We start from the raw sequence: 16,418 nt of genomic DNA, 5'->3' as shown, positions 1-16,418 counted from the left end.
AGTTTTTTATCTATTCTACAACCACTTAACCTAATTTACAGCTCTATTGTCCACTAGGGCACTGCGTGAGCGATTTAAATCGGCAGCTGCACTTACACTTTGTGCAGCGCCTAAATGTATTCTATTCTAATTCTACTATATCGAACTAGTTGCCTATGCGCTGCTGTCTCTTTTCAACCCTGTCCATGGTAGAATGATGAGCACGAGGATGTTGATCTCTTGTTCCTTTTCCAGTCCGATTGAGGGTCCATTATGAGTTGCAGATAGCCGATATCCAAGTTTCCGGGTACGTTGGTTAGTGCATATGCTCAGAAGAGGGTCAGGTGTCAGCCGCTCCTGGGGGAGGGGCTGATCAACTGACGAAAAATTGCAAGTGCCGGGGCTGGAATCGAGCCCATGACCATCCACTTAAATAGTGAACGTGTGACCACTACCCCACAGGCCCCGGCTTTTGAAAAGTTGAGAATTGTGATTTTCCAAACATTTGAGCTAAACTGCGTGCTAACTCAGATCACGCCACCTATAATACTGAATGTGATTTCGTAAACAATATATTTTATTCACGTTTGTCTATATGTATTGGTCTTGAGCATACCATTTCGTGGTAATTTGATGAAGAAACAAGATCAATACTTTGTCCGGATTTTGGTGTGAACGACCTTTAGTCATTAGGATGACCATGCGTCCCGTATTTAATTTTTATGACCTTATACGGGTGTCCCGTCATATTGTGGAAAAAGACCAAAATGTTCCGTATTCTACGGAAAACGAGTCATGCCAAATGGATCTTAAACTAAGTCAAAGAGTTATTCAATCAATATGGTTTACCGGAAGCTTATATGAATAAATCACAATTGTTTATATTATGAAGAATTTCAAAATAATCTGCGGAAAATATATTTCTTGATATAGTTATCCATAAATATAGTGTTTCGCCTTCGTGTTGACTAATTAATGACTCTTTCAGACTTATTGAATTGAAATTTTAGAGCTTTCAGATATTCAGTTATTTTCAGTTTTTATCAGTTTACTGAAAAATAAAACTTTTTATAATTCTGTGACGCGGCTTACTTTTCGAAAGCTCTCAGATGTTAAGACGTTTGTGTTCTTGTTAAAGATAAAGTTGTTCAGCTGCAATAAAGACAATTCTCGCATTGCTCGAGTTTCAAAATCAATCCCACGGAGGAAATCACCGCGCTACCACCTCCGGCGGAAATTATATTTAAGTTTCGTTACACTTCCATTCTGATACCGACTACAGTCTATCCGTTGGGCAAAGTGTGATCGATAACTGCTGCCGATATAGTTTCCTATCCACTACATGAAAGCAACAGCCTTTTTCGTCCCTCGGCGGTTCAATATTAAAGGTGACAAAAATTAAGACATCACGTTTTCCCCATGGCTTTGACACTCCAAACGGTGAGGAGCTTCAGGTCAATTATCTAATGAATTTGTGTCAACACCAATATGAGAAGGGACAGAGGACACAAAGCATACCGCACCATCACCACATATTGTTTTACACATTGTCATGTTTGTCATTCCGCCACTGACTGGCGACGAGGGCAGGACAAAACATACAAGGGTACCTGTTGTAGCTAGTAGCTCATCAGCGTGCCTACCGTGGCCAATTTTTGTTTGTCGGAACAATTACGGTTTTCTGGAAGGGTATGGAGGAGTGGCGGTAAAAGTTAGCTGGAGGTAATGTCTATTGTGCGTAGGTGTGAACATGATTTCCTTTGTCCTTTCCTTCTGGGGTTCACACTTGAAGACAGTGTCTCTTTCAACAATGACCCCCTACTGATTTTGCGGTATATGTAGTCTGAATGTTTGCTCAGAAGAAGTCGATACAATTGAATGCATGCACGACCCAGAGGAATACTTGACTTGCGGTTGATGGTCGAGGTTTTTTGTGGTATATGAATTCCCATTAACTAATAAAATATCCATTAGTTTGAATAGTGTAGCACAGCGTTTCTCAAACTATGGGTCGCGACCCACTGGTGGGTCGCGGGCTGATTTTCGGTGGGTCGCGAAGTCTTTATTAACTTATGTGGAATGTTATTGCTTGCCATTTTCTAATTTTCAAATACTCCCTTGGAGAATCCATTTCTAGAAAAATTTTTTCTAGAATTTCGGTTTCTTCCTAATACTATTCAAAATTTTGTATTATAAGTCTTGGCTGGAGTATATTGAATATTGAAACTACTCTCTGCGTTCTGAAATCGATTCTAAAATAAAAACTCCTACCCTAAAGTTTAAAGATTTAGATAAAATTTTAGATTTTACTTGTGTTTCGGAAAAAAATGAGTTCAAGTTCAAAAATATAAAAAAAATCAAAAATATATCAAAAAAATGCCAAAAATTAGCAAACTTCGACAAGAAACCTTACCTCTGAACTTTAACGGAACAACTGAAACGTGATTTCAATAAACATGGAGATTAAATAAGTGTGTATAAATAAAAAAAAACTTAAAAGGATTCATCTGACCTTCAGCTGTACTATATCCACTCGCTGTGAATATCTACAGCATTTTCAGGCGTTATTTAATTTTAAAGTTCTGCAGAAGCATAAAATTGCCACTGTATCTGGAGCCAGACTGGTTAAATAATAGGTTGTCCCAAAATTGCACATGGTTAAAAAGCTTGGGGGCTCACCCTGCAAATGATAGCTAAGGGTGTTAGAAACAAACTTTTGTATGACGGCAACTTTCAGAAATGACGTTTAGAGGTCGCCCCGGCGAGATTTTTGAAAAATGGCCATTTTTCGTAATAAATTTCATACAAATATTTTTAACCGTACAAAAATTGGCAATACCCACTATTTTTATATTTTTTACAGCTTAATATAGATCCAAACTACCAGGGAAAAATAATTGAGGACATGTTTTGCAGGTAAATTCTTGAGACTGAATTTTTGAATTTACTAAAATTTGTCATTTTTTGATATACTGTGCATTTTACCCATCATAAAAAATATCTGAATCTAATGCTAATTTAAAACAATTTCCATGAAAAGATAGGAAATTTTATAAGGAAAAACTTTGCCGAAGACAGCATGGCGTTTTTTCTATCCGTTTAAGAGTTATTCACAATTTACTATTTGGTGAATTTTGAATTTTTAGGTATTTTTTTAAAAATGTCACATAAGAACTTCCCAAAAACACATACAAAGTAAAAAATCACGTATGCTCAACAAGTTTTTGTCTCGATTGTGTTATGGAATTATGGTGACATCAATTATTGATTTTTTTTTTTTTGTTATTCAATCCCTTCATATAGAAATTAACTAGCAGAATTTATTAAAAAGCTAGTTCTCTTGACAAGTTTTGTACTGCCTATTGATTTTTTAAAGATATTCTCCACAAGCCATATGTTCGCGTTTATCTTACTTTCCTGTCGTTATTCTCAATTATTTTTCTACGCGAAGACGTATGAGTCCTGGATCAGTGAAACAGCCCAGGAAACAGTGGCAATGTGAATAAAGGCGAATACGTTGACCCATACCAAATTCAAATCGCGATTACGAATATTTTACGTAAGAACAGGTACCAATTTTTAGATAGTTGAAGTTCCAATTCAAGACATTCTAAAAAGCAGAGCATGCCTTTTTAACATTTACTGACTTGAACTATCTTATCAACACCGAAAATAAGATACACCGAGGCAAATTGAAACGGGTGGGATAAGATGAACCAGCGTGTTAACGTAATGTTATCCAAGGTTAGAACAATTTGATTACCATAACACATACACGGCATACAATAAGACAAGGTAGGCTATTATTGGTAAACAACAGTTTTGGACGTAAACAAGTGACGTCATTTTTATCGTCCTATATGTTGTTTAAAATGATAGGGACTACTAGAACTTTTTATTCATGTCTTTGAACGATTTGAACAACATCATTGAAAACAAAAACGGCATGTTTTGCGGAATGTATCACCTTCTAAATGATATAGAAAATTTGCCGTGCGTTTGATTGTGTATTATGCTCGTATAAACCATTGTCAGTACATAACCGTTAAATATGCCATGGCCTACTGAGGCATCTCAAAATGGTACCTAATGATAAAGTTTCTCTCTAGTAGATACCTTTCTGTATCAAAGAAAATGGATTTGTCAACGGAAACAAAAATTCAATAAATGATGCCACCATAATTCCTAAACACAATGAAGACAAAAACTTGTTGAGTATACGTGATTTTTTTACTTTGTATGTGTTTTCGGGCAGTTCTTTTGTGATTTAAAAAAAAATACCTAAAAATCAAAATTTCACCAAATAGTAAATCGTGAATAACTCTAAAACGGATAGAAAAAACGCAATGCTGTCTTTGGCAAAGTTTTTCCTCATAAAATTTCCTATCTTTTTATGGAAATTGTTTTAAATTATAATTAGATTCAGATACTTTTTATGATGGGTAAAATGCACAGTATATCAAAAAATGACAAATTTTAGTAATTTCAAAAATTCAGTATCAAAAAGTTACCTGCAAAACATGTCGTTAATTATTTTTCCCTGGTAGTTTGGATCTATATCAAGCTGTAAAAAATATAAAAATAGTGGGTATTGCCAATTTTTGTACGGTTAAAAATATTTGTATGAAAATTATTACGAAAAATGGCCTTTTTTCAAAAATCTCGCCGGGGCGACCTCTAAATGTCATTTCTGAAAGTTGCCGTCATACAAAAGTTTGTTTCTAACACCCTTAGCTATCATTTGCAGGGTGAGCCCCCAAGCTTTTCGACCATGTGCAATTTTTGGGACAACCTATATTAGAAACTTGTAATCTCATCTCAAACTTTTAGGGCTAAGAGCAAACTGAAGCTGCAAACTTGGGCACCTTAACCTTTCTTCGACTTACTTGTACTATTGAACAACAAAAGTTTGAGGGCTACGTAACATAAGTTTATCACAACATATGAAAGTGATAAAATTTATTTATTTAAAACTCCAGACTTGCAAAAAAAATACTTATTTTAAAAACTTTCGTTGCGGTGGGTCGCCAAATTATATGAAAATCAAAAGTGGGTCGCAAGCTGAAAAAGTTTGAGAACCCCTGGTGTAGCAGGCATCTTTCGTAAAAAAAACATCAGCCCTAGAAGTTTCCTCATCTTCCTGGCACCCGTGATGTTTTCATAACTTTGTATTATACAGAAGAAGTCCAACGACAAACTGATGTTGACCGTACACTCATTACAGTGCGGATAAGTTACATCTAATGGGGTACATATGTATGGTAACGTATGTGATTTGTAGTAAAGCCTGTATCCATTATAATTGGGACACCAAAGTATGGCTGTAACGCTGCACAGTGATCCACGAACCAGATTTACGAGGAAAGATGCATTCAGCGCCTTCAAACGAGTTTTTAGACAAATATGGTCTTTTACAAAGTTGACCCTAATAATAAGGCCCTCATTCCATTGTCCATGAAAATTAGGTTGGTCCATATTTTCAAAGAAATTGGAAACCAATCTTTTTTATTTGCAAATATAACTATATACATTCTTCGGAAAAGTTGTATATCTATCAATTTTGAGCAAGTTGGCTGAAAACCGTTTTTATGTAGCTTTAAAATCGACCAATCTAAAGATATTTTTCTGAATAAGCTTCACTATCATATGTTTTATTTCAAATTTCTCATCAAAATTGTCTAAGAACCATTTTTAGAGCTCATAAAAACGCACAATTTTGTGCACTAAGAATGTTGCTACGTCATTCCGTTCAAAAGATATTGATGATTGTCTAGAAAAAATTGGCATTTTTCAAGTATTTTTACTTGAGTTACCAAAATAACACCCCTCTAATTTTTTGATATGCTTTGATGGTCATAAAGTTCATTATTGTCATCGATTATCTGGGCATATCTTGACTGTGATAAATCATTTTCATTGCACGTAGCTAGATAACATACATTGGAAATTTTATAAAGATTGATGTCCTAGAATGTTCTTTTAAAAAAAAAGATAATCAAAAGTTATGGTTTATATTTAATTTTTAAAAACCTTGATTTTTCGGACCACTTTTTCTGAAAATTGATCACCCTAATGACGAAATAAAAAAAAACGGGTCTTATTATTTTCGATGAACTACAAACCCACCAAGCTTCACGACAATCGGAGTTGCATTATATCATTTTTCTATGGAATAGCTGTACAATAGACGTTCGCTCAGTGCAAACGGTTTAACTGCAAGTGCAACAATTTTGCAGTTGTCGCACCGCTATCTATCCAAAACGATGAACAGTGTGCAAAACTGCGTAAGGGTTTCGGGTGAACTATCCAGTTCATTCGAATCTCACCGGGAACTGCGTTAAGGTGATGGACTTTTGTGGCTTTTATACATACAATTTTTGCACAGAACATTTTCACTGAATTTACAACTCATTCGATACAACAATATGTGAACTTTTTTGAAAGCAAAAAATGTCTGGTCTGCTACACTTCTGGGCCATCCGTTATGATACGGTCCAGGGAATCCCCTTCTAGCACGGAGAAGTACCGTATGCGTGATAAAGTTTGAACCATCTTACAAATAAGGTTCCCATATCACCTGCATACACAATAATGTGGTTCATCGGAACCGTTTTCTCAGATCAAAACTTCTTTGGCTCCGTTTCGGGTCCTGAATATCTGTGCAAAATTTGAGCACGATCCGTTGCGTCTACACTTTGCGCATTGCAATTGAAATTTGTATGGGATTTTGTATAGGAAAACATACCTTTTTTTTGCCTTTTTGTCATAAGTTGAAAAAGTTTGTCTGAAATTTTTCAACCGATAATGTAAAATGATAGCCTAGAATGTTCTGAAATCGAGGACCGCAAAGCGATCCGATGCATGTGAAAAAAGTTATAATCAACAAACCGCTTACATGTGTTTATGTTTTAACATGTAAAGGAATAACAATAGCAATAAAATCATGCTGTTTCGGCAAGCAGTGCCAACGCTATAACTTTTTTCATAAGCATCAGATCACTTCGTGGTCTTCGACAAAGTTTTTTGGACACCCTAGGCTATGTTTTCACATTATCGGTTACATGGTTTTAGAAAAAATCGAGCTTGTCATGAAAAAAATGCAAAAAAAGGGTGTTTTCCCATGTAGAATCCCATACAAATATCAAACGCGATGCGCAAAACGTAGACATAACCGATCATGCCCAAATGTTGCACACTTATTTGGGTCCTTAAATGGCACCCAACGGCAATTCATCAAAAATTTTACTTTACATATAACGGATGACCTACTCTAATACACAATGTCTTGGTTTTCTTTGCATGCAGGTAACCTCTAACTAATATCATAGTAGGCTCCGTGATTTGTCCACTCGCAAATGTTAATAAAGACATTTCAGGAGTGTTCAGGTGGACCGTAAAACGGTCATAGACCAAAAAAAAAGCAAGGGCAACTATTGCCGAAGGTGTCTCTGATAAAAAATATCATAAAAATACGATAAATTTTATTGTTACAACACCATTTTTTTCGAAAAATATTCACCATTAAACATATTGTAATTTACACGGCACACTCACCATCACCCCTATTGTTCTATACCATTCGGCGAATGGTAAATGGCACTTTTACAATAAAAAATGGTGGTCGTTATGTATCTTAACCATAAAATTTTGAGAAAATTTTCATCCACTTTTTCGCGAAAAACAATAGAATCTATTGTGTTTTTATGAGACATTTTTAGGGCAATTTTCAAAAGATAACAATATATCTTAATGTTTTTTTTTTATTGTTCTTACAATACAAATACAATTAATTGAATGGCGTCAAATGAATCGTGGTTACAATAAAAATACAATAATATTTGTTGTTTTCGCTTTTGAAAATCCATTGAATTTATATTTTCCGCTAACATTTATATCCAGCATTTACGAGCACTAACGTCCGCCAGAATGATATGCACATTTTATGATAAGAATCAAACACTCTGATGTCTGTCTGGTATGTATTGCTTGGCAGCTGTTGATAAGATCTATCTTCAATCTCTTCAAATAACTGCCAAATATCACAAGTCAGACCTCAGGTCGTATGATCCATACCATAAATCGTTCACAATTCGTGTGGCCATTAGTATCTGTAAATGCTGGAGAAAAATGCTACCGAGAAATATGAATTCTTTGGTTTTTCAATGGCGAAATCTGTTTACATAACAACAAATATTATTGCATGTTTTTTTTACCATCGGTTCAATTGACCCCATCAAACTAATTGTATTTGTATTGTTATCAATGGTAGATTACTATTTACTAGATTCATTTAATTAATTGGAAAACATTAGAAAAATCATTGTTCATCTTTTTCTTGTCGTAATGTCCTCACTTGGCTAAAATCTGATTTTTAGCTAGTTTTCTATAAGTACTTCCTCAATTATTCATTGACAGCTTCCTCTGCCAACACGGCTTGACGTCTGTCAGTCGTTGAAGTTTTAGCGAATAACATTCGATAACCGAAACATCTACTGTACTCAAATTTAAAACAAAAACTATAAAAAAATATGTCAAGTGATTTTGTATTTGATTATACAAACATGATCCAAGCAACAACAATGTTTATTGTTATTTATTTGTTACGAATTGTTTTAAGTGTAATTGAGAAATAAATTCTTTTTTAATAAAAAGTCCATGAGAACTGTGCAAGCACTTTTGCAACTATTTAAAAACAACTTAAATTAATTTTTACTGATAGTAACTTTAAATTAGTATAGAACTATTGAAAAACAATCGAACCAATTAGTCACTAATAAAGTTAATGTTCACTTATTGTACGAACTATATGGGCTTGATTTCTATTGTAAAAAGTAACAATATATCTACTATGTGTTTTATTGTGAACAATAAAACCAGTCATTTGCTAATAATATTTACCATGTAATGAATGGTAATTTTTTATCCGGGGTCCTCTGGTCGTCCATGGTTAGCATGGATTACGAAAGCTATAGCTGCCACCAAAAGAAGATTTGGGCAAATTGTGTACGCTCAATGAGAAAAAACGCGAAATCAGCGACTTAACGGCACGGTAGATCGAAAAGGAAAATTACGGTGGCCTTGATGGTCCTTCGACCCTAGAAAAAAAAAACTCACATAAATACCATAGGAAAGTCATAAAAAGTCTTGAATTTGCCTTGAATTTGCCCGAACGCAACATCTATTTTTTTCGTTTTCCAACGAAAGCATGTTTACTATCGATCCCACACTAAATACCAGAATCAATAGTTATATTAGATTTTGTTTGTGTATCAGCATTAAACAATGTTAAAATAAAAAAAATCAAAAATTTTGATTTTTGACTGTAACAATCCCACGGTGGCTGAAAACCCACTTTTCAATATTTGCGCGTGCAAAAATTACGAGTAGGTTGCCACTTAGTCATTGTGCAAGTTTCAAACTAAGAAAATCAACATTTTTTATTCACAGTCTACTATGCCATAAGTTATAGTTTAAATGCCTGCAAAGGAAACAAATATATTGTATTCACAAGTAAAACTGGAACATTAGTTAACATAACTCAACATAAAACTGCTCAAAATATAGAAGTCTAAATAGAAGCTCTTATTTAAATATTCCCACCCACACCCTAGCTCATATATGTAATGTATGTACCTTAAACTGTGGAAACGCAGTATCAAAATTGCTTCATTGCTCCGCCACAGAAAGACACCATGCAGCGTTAATTAGAATATACATAACAAACTCATAATTACCGTGCTAGATCAATAGCTAAATAAATGCACCGTTTAAGATGAACAAAGTATGATTAATAGACTTGTTGTTGTATTAACAGGTATTAACCAGTAAATATCAAAACCAATCTCTTGCTATCATGAACGCTCCCCTTCAACTAAGTCAAAGAAAAGCATGCAGCCTACATACCTGCTCCTTAGAAGCCGCGTTATTCATGTTAAGCAAAAGAAATCAGATTTTGATAAATGATGAACTTGATTGAACTCACAGGCATTTCCTTTCTTCTTCATCCCCTGTAAAAATCTGTCTCGCAGCAGGACAGCACGACCGCATCATCTTTAGTCCTAGACTCCCCGAGCTCGTCGAAATCATCCCCCACGACTGTTGTACTGTCGTCAGCCAGCGGGGGTGACAATCGAACAAACGGCAGCACGCTGATAGTCACAGGGAACGGCAGTGCCGACGAGGCCCAAGCAAATGACTTTCTCTCCACCTCACTGTCGTCCCCGGCGTCGGCGGCCTATCTCTTGCAGCATCACCACCACCACCTCCATCACCATCATCATCCTCATCACGGTCAGCACCAGCAACAGCTAATACAACAGCACCAACAGCAACAGCAATTGCAACAACAGCAGCAGCAGGACCTCGTCCACAATCATCTCAGTACCAATGGTCATCCTCATCACCATGGGAACGGAAATACCAGCGGCAACAGCTCGGCCGGCACTACCACCAATAGTAAACGAAGTATAGCATCCCCGCCTCCGTCGGTATCCGGAACTAGCATCGCCACGTCGTCCTCGACCTCGTCCTCGTCGACGTCGGCGTCGGTCACTACGCTGTCCCACGTGAATCCGTTTCACCACAGTGCTTCCTCGGCACTGCACAATGGTCAGTAACAGCAACAACCAACGCAACGGCTTCGCCCATTATCACTAATCGAATTGAATTGAATTGGATTCGGCTTCTCTCCGCAGATTACTATTCCGAGTACCGTCTGGGGACCGAGTACCGGCTGAACTCGCACCATCCACATCCCCATCCGCGGGACTTGTGGACGGCTGCAGCAGCTGTTGCGACGCATGAAAGCATCCTAGATGAGACCTGTGACAGCTACGGCTTGAGGCATTCAGGTGAGTTAAAAAATCATTAAAATATTGAGGACATCTAAGGTTTCACATGTGTTGGGCTAAGTTTTTAGAACATTGCAAAAATATGAGATTTCAGGATATATTCAAACAATAACACTACTTTCAAGCTTTTACTAGAAATATTGTAGGTCAATAATGCAAGTTTCCCCAGAAAAGGCGGATAATAAAACGATATCACATAGATAATATGTAAACGTTGTCATTAGTGTTATCATTTTTCTATGTCAAAAGGTTATTGCGATCATACCAAATTGCAAATGCTCTATGGAACATTTGTGTTTTATTATGGAGCAGTTCAGTTTCAGTTATTTATCGGTAACACTGATCATTTTCATGAAACATATGCTCATTCTTTATAGAGCGCTACTAGTTCTTTATGGGTGCAATAAATAGGCTGCCTTTTGATCTTCTTGCTATTAGCTTTTGAATTGCTTGATTACTAGACGATTGCAAGAATAGCTATCGATATTTTTTCTATATTTCAATAATGAATAAAACATGCTATCAGTTTTAAACTCACATATCAAAGTTTTCCCTATTTCCAAAGTTCTATCAGCTACAGTGCAAATTCAGTACGTAGGAGTAAGTGTAAGGAGCATTTCCAGCCCAGCCCAAAAATACGAAATAATTTGTTATTTTTGACTCGATATTTTATAATTTGAATGAGATTTTATTTGTGCGCTGGATTTCATGAATCATTTACTTTTGCATCAATTCATAGCCATTTACCCTCACCACACTTTTGAAAACGGCGTATGAAACAAAAACTAATTTTCTTCTTCATAAAATTATAATCCGTAAACGGTTTGTTTGATTGAAATGATGTCTTCGAAGATGTTTGAGGGTATTTGAAGGACTTTCCACACGTTCCCAACACCTGACATTTTTTCTCGCATAGTTCTAAAAACAGTCTTATCATGGTTCATTGTTCATAACTGATTGGCTGCACGGGTCCCGGTGACGGTTACTGGGTGGCAGAGTTTGAAATGGATTTGGGACTGGGGCCTGGCTGGGTCACGGTTAGTACTCTGGACAGCTTGGTCCGGAGAGCTTGAATAGACACGCGGACGATTGCGGCCTGAATGAATCCTGGATAGCATTTCGCTGGACGCCTAGATTTGGAATGATTCTTGGATGACCATGTGGAAGCCAGCGGGCACTTGGACTTCCCGCGGCACTTGGCTTACGGAAACCTCGTCTGAGTGGGTCTGAGGTTGGGCACGTGGGTTCCCACGGCATAGCTGAGCCCGGTTTGAGTACTTGGGCTTCCTGCTGTGTTTGCTTCGACACGTAGGCTTCCAGCAGCCTGGTAGGGCTTGACGTTTTGCGGAGCTTACGGTTGGGCACGTGGCGTTCCTACAACCTGGAAGTTGGAACCCGGTTGATGTTTCACTGGGCGGATGGATCCGGCAGGGGGGTGGAAACTCAGGGCGCCCATTAAACACACCACCCCCGGCGAAGACTGGCGCTTGAGGACTTGAGCCTAGCTATAAAGCACTGCACTTGGAGGAAATGCCAATGCAGAACCCGTAGCTTCCGGGAAGGTAAGCCCAGTTCCCTGGGTTAGTGTCAGGCCCTGCAAGCCAGCCATAAAAAGAAAAGCACCAAAAAATCAGCAAGAGAAGAATGCTTTAACATCAGCATAATAATCGTGCACAGTACTGTATTACCCCGCTAATACGACACCGACTGTTGTCGAATAACCGGGGTAAACTTTTAATTCGACAAACTGGTCACCCTACATCACCATGCTCATTGATATTTGGCAACTCTATTTTTGTTTTTGTTTTGAATTCCGGGTTTGTTATGAAACATAGTTTCAACAGATATTGCGGCGGTGCGGATGAAAAGCTCGTTCTTTCTACGATTGCCATCCCCAGTTCATTCCGGTTGGTCGCCAGGCGGTTTGGATGTCGAATAGCACCAACTCAGAACTTCCGGAATTAGTGGCTGCAGGAGGAGCTGCCGCTGATGCGAGTATAAGCGCAATATCAAACTGTTTTGCATTTACAGTGTACATCGCTGTGACATTTGAACACTTTTTAATTCGACATTTGTCGAATAAGCGGGGTACGAATTAAAAAGTGTCGTATTAAAGCGTGTCGAACCAGCGGGGTAAGACGGTAGTCCGTTAGAGCATATGTTCAGAAGAAGGTCAAGTGTCAGCCGCTCTCGGGGGATAGAGCAACTGACGAAAAATTGCAAGTGCGGGGGCTGGGATCGAACCCACGACCATCACCCTATGAAGTGAACGTGCAGCCACTACACCACGGACCCCGGCTTGTTGACACTTGCCGATGCCAATCAGGGTAGGTCTTGTTGATATCACATCATTCGCTGCACATCAGTCGCATCGTAAAAGAGATGTACAAATTACATCCTTTCCATGCAATGAATGCCATCAATAATAAATTCTCAATTTTTGGTCAGAATTGACAAGAGTATATCTTTTTCCACATGCATCGGGTCACTTTGAGGTTTTTGACAAAGTTTTTCGACACATCCTGGGCTATACTTTTACATTAGCAGTTATATGGTACATGTAGGACAATTTTGAGATTTTTTCAAGAAAAATACGAAAACGTATGTTTTTTCATGTAAAATCCCATACAAACTAAACTTCAATCGATGTGATGCGTGAAATGTATGAGTGATGCGCAAAATGTAGGCTACATTAATCATGCCCAAATTTTGAACAATTGTTTGGGACCTCAAAGGGTTTCTCAAAAACTTTGATCTGATTGAATCTGATCAATTTTTAATTTTCCTATACAACGTCGACCCACCCTAGTGCACAGCCCTCACTCCAGAAGCACTGATGATGACAAAGACGCATTTTACGCCCAGCTCGAACGCGAGTATAACCCCTGTCCAAACCACGACGTCGAGATCATCATAGGAGACCTAAACGCTCAGGTAGGTCAGGAGGCGGATTTCAGACCGACGATTGAAAAGTTCAACACTCACCAGCTGCTGACGAATAAAAATTGCCTACGCCTCATCAATTTCGCCGCCTCCAAGAATATGGTCATTGGTAACACTTTCTTTCAGCAGAGCCGCCCATTTTGTTACACCTGGAGATCACCATAACAAACGGAATCGCAAATCGACCACGTTCTGATTGATGGACGGCACTTCTCCGACATTATCGACGTCAGGACCTATCATGTACCGGAGTGGAACGAAGGGAGGGATAATCTGTCCCATCCACAAGAAAGGCGACAAGTTAATGTGTGAGAACTTTCGAGCGATCACCATTTTGAATGCCGCCTACATCCTACGCCGCCTACGCCCAGATCATCTTCCGTCGTCTTTCACCTAAAGTAAATGAGTTTGTGGGAAGTTACCAAGCCGGTTTCATCGACGGTCGGTCGACAACGGACCAGATCTTGACCGTACGACAAATCCTCCAGAAATGCCGTGAACACCAGGTCCCAACGCACCACCTGTTCATCGACTTCAAAGCGGCATACGACAGTATCAACCGCGCAGAGCTATGGAGAATCATGGACGAAAACGGCTTTCCTGGGAAGCTGACTAGACTGATTAAAGCAAAGATGGACGGTGTACAAAACTGCGTAAGGGTTTCGGGTGAACTATCCAGTTCATTCGAATCTCGCCGGGGACTGCGACAAGGTGATGGACTCTCATGCCTACTCTTCAACATCGCCCTGGAAGGTGTAATGCGACGAGCCGGGCTTAACAGCCGGGGTACGATCTTCACGAAATCCAGCCAATTTGTCTGTTTTGCGGATGACATGGATATTATTGCTAGAATATTTGGAACGGTGGCAGAACTGTACACCCGCCTGAAACGCGAAGCAGCAAAGGTCGGACTGGTGGTGAATGCGGCTAAGACAAAGTACATGCTGGTAGGTGGGACTGAGCGAGACAGGACAAGCCTTGGCAGCAATGTTACGATAGACGGGGATACTTTCGAGGTGGTAGAAGAATTCATCTACCTTGGTTCCTTTCTAACGGCTGACAATAACGTGAGCCGTGAAATACGAAGGCGCATCATCAGTGGAAGTCGTGCCTACTATGGGCTCCAGAAGAAACTGCGGTCAAAAAAGATTCACCCCCGCACCAAATGTACCGTGTACAAGACGTTAATAAGACCGGTGGTCCTCTACAGACACGAGACATGGACTATGCTCGAGGAGGACCTGCAAGCACTTGGAGTTTGCGAGCGACGGGTGCTAAGGACGATCTTCGGCGGTGTGCAGGAGAACGGTGTGTGGCGGAGAAGGATGAACCACGAGCTCGCTGCACTTTACGTCGAACCCAGCATCCAGAAAGTTGCCAAAGCCGGAAGGATACGATGGGCAGGGCATGTTGCAAGAATGCCGGACAACAACCCTGCAAAGTTGGTGTTTGCTAACCATCCGGTTGGTACAAGAAGGCGTGGAGCGCAGAGAGCACGATGGGCGGACCAGGTGGAGCGTGATCTGGCGAGTGTTGGGCGTGACCGACGTTGGAGAGCTGCAGCTGCAAATCGAGTATTATGGCGGCAAATTGTTGATTCAGTATTATCATGAACTTGATGTTAACTAAAGCTGCTAGTACACAGGGTCAAATATTTGTCCGAAAAGAAACCAATGCTCAAACATCTTGTTTGACTCGATCGAATTTTCATTAGTGTCAAACTGATGTTGTTTCTTGAGTTCTTTCCTTGTCAAATATTTGACCCTGTGTACTACTGGCCTAAGTAAATGAATGAAAAGATTTCCTCGAAGAATTCCTTCAAAAATGTCTTTAAGAGACTTCCCAACAAACATTTTGGCTGTACAAGAGTGGAGCAAACTACACTTAAGCAAACTTTAGTTTAAGAAACTGTTATTCAGCTGGTTCTGTTTCTAGCAGCTTTAGCAGCTTTGTAAGGAATTTCAAATCGAGTTCTTTATAGGTGTCCCCAACAGAAAAAGGATAACATTTCCACAGGAATTCCTACTGGGCATCCCAGAGAAAAAAAAACTTTGAAAACAATCCAAAGGATGTGGAGAAATCTCTGAAGGAATCATTGAAGGAACTTCCAGAAGAATTTTAAAAGGAACCCCTGGAAAAATCTTGAAAGGAAATCATAGAGAAATTCCAAAAGAAATCCTGTGAAGAGTTCCTGGAGCAATTCTAGATGGAACGTTTTGAGAAGTCTTGAATAACTCCTGGAAGAATCTCAGAGTGAGATATTTGTAGAATCTCAGAATTGAACCAGGAATTTCTGAAGAAAACACGGAAGAAATTTGTGAAAGAATCCGCAAAGCAATTTCTGAAGGAATCCCGGAAATAACTTTTGGGGAATCTCGGAAGATTATCTGGATATAACTCCTGGTGAAATCTAAGAAAGAAAATCCTGGGGGAATTCCAGGAACTATGGAAGTAATCCGTCAAGGGATTCCTCGCGGAATTCTAAGAGATCCTGGAGGAGTCCTGGAAGGAGTGAATGGAAAGATACCGGAAAAAGTTCCTGGGGGAGTCCCAGGAAAAAAAAACCCTGGATAAATCCTAGGAGGAAGTCCTCGAGGAATCCCAGAACAAACTCCCAGAAGAATCCAGGAAAGAATTCATGAAGGA

The 16,418-nt window shown here is 38.9% G+C and overlaps 1 protein-coding gene across 1 annotated transcript in view; it reads left to right on the top strand.

Moving 5' to 3' along the window:
• The window catches only part of LOC109411711 (ETV5-related protein Ets96B-like), a 51,993-nt gene that overhangs the window by 8,290 nt on the left and 27,285 nt on the right, over positions 1–16,418 (top strand). The window contains exons 2-3 of the mRNA XM_019685282.3: positions 10,008–10,587; positions 10,674–10,829. Of these exons, the coding sequence (XP_019540827.2) occupies positions 10,008–10,587; positions 10,674–10,829 (736 nt within the window). The remainder of the gene's footprint in view (positions 1–10,007; positions 10,588–10,673; positions 10,830–16,418) is intronic.

The sequence above is a fragment of the Aedes albopictus genome, chromosome 2, assembly GCF_035046485.1.
Source record: "Aedes albopictus strain Foshan chromosome 2, AalbF5, whole genome shotgun sequence".
NCBI classification, from domain to species: domain Eukaryota; kingdom Metazoa; phylum Arthropoda; class Insecta; order Diptera; family Culicidae; genus Aedes; species Aedes albopictus.
Note: the sequence above shows the minus strand (reverse complement) of the source record. Positions and strands in the feature narration are given on the sequence as shown.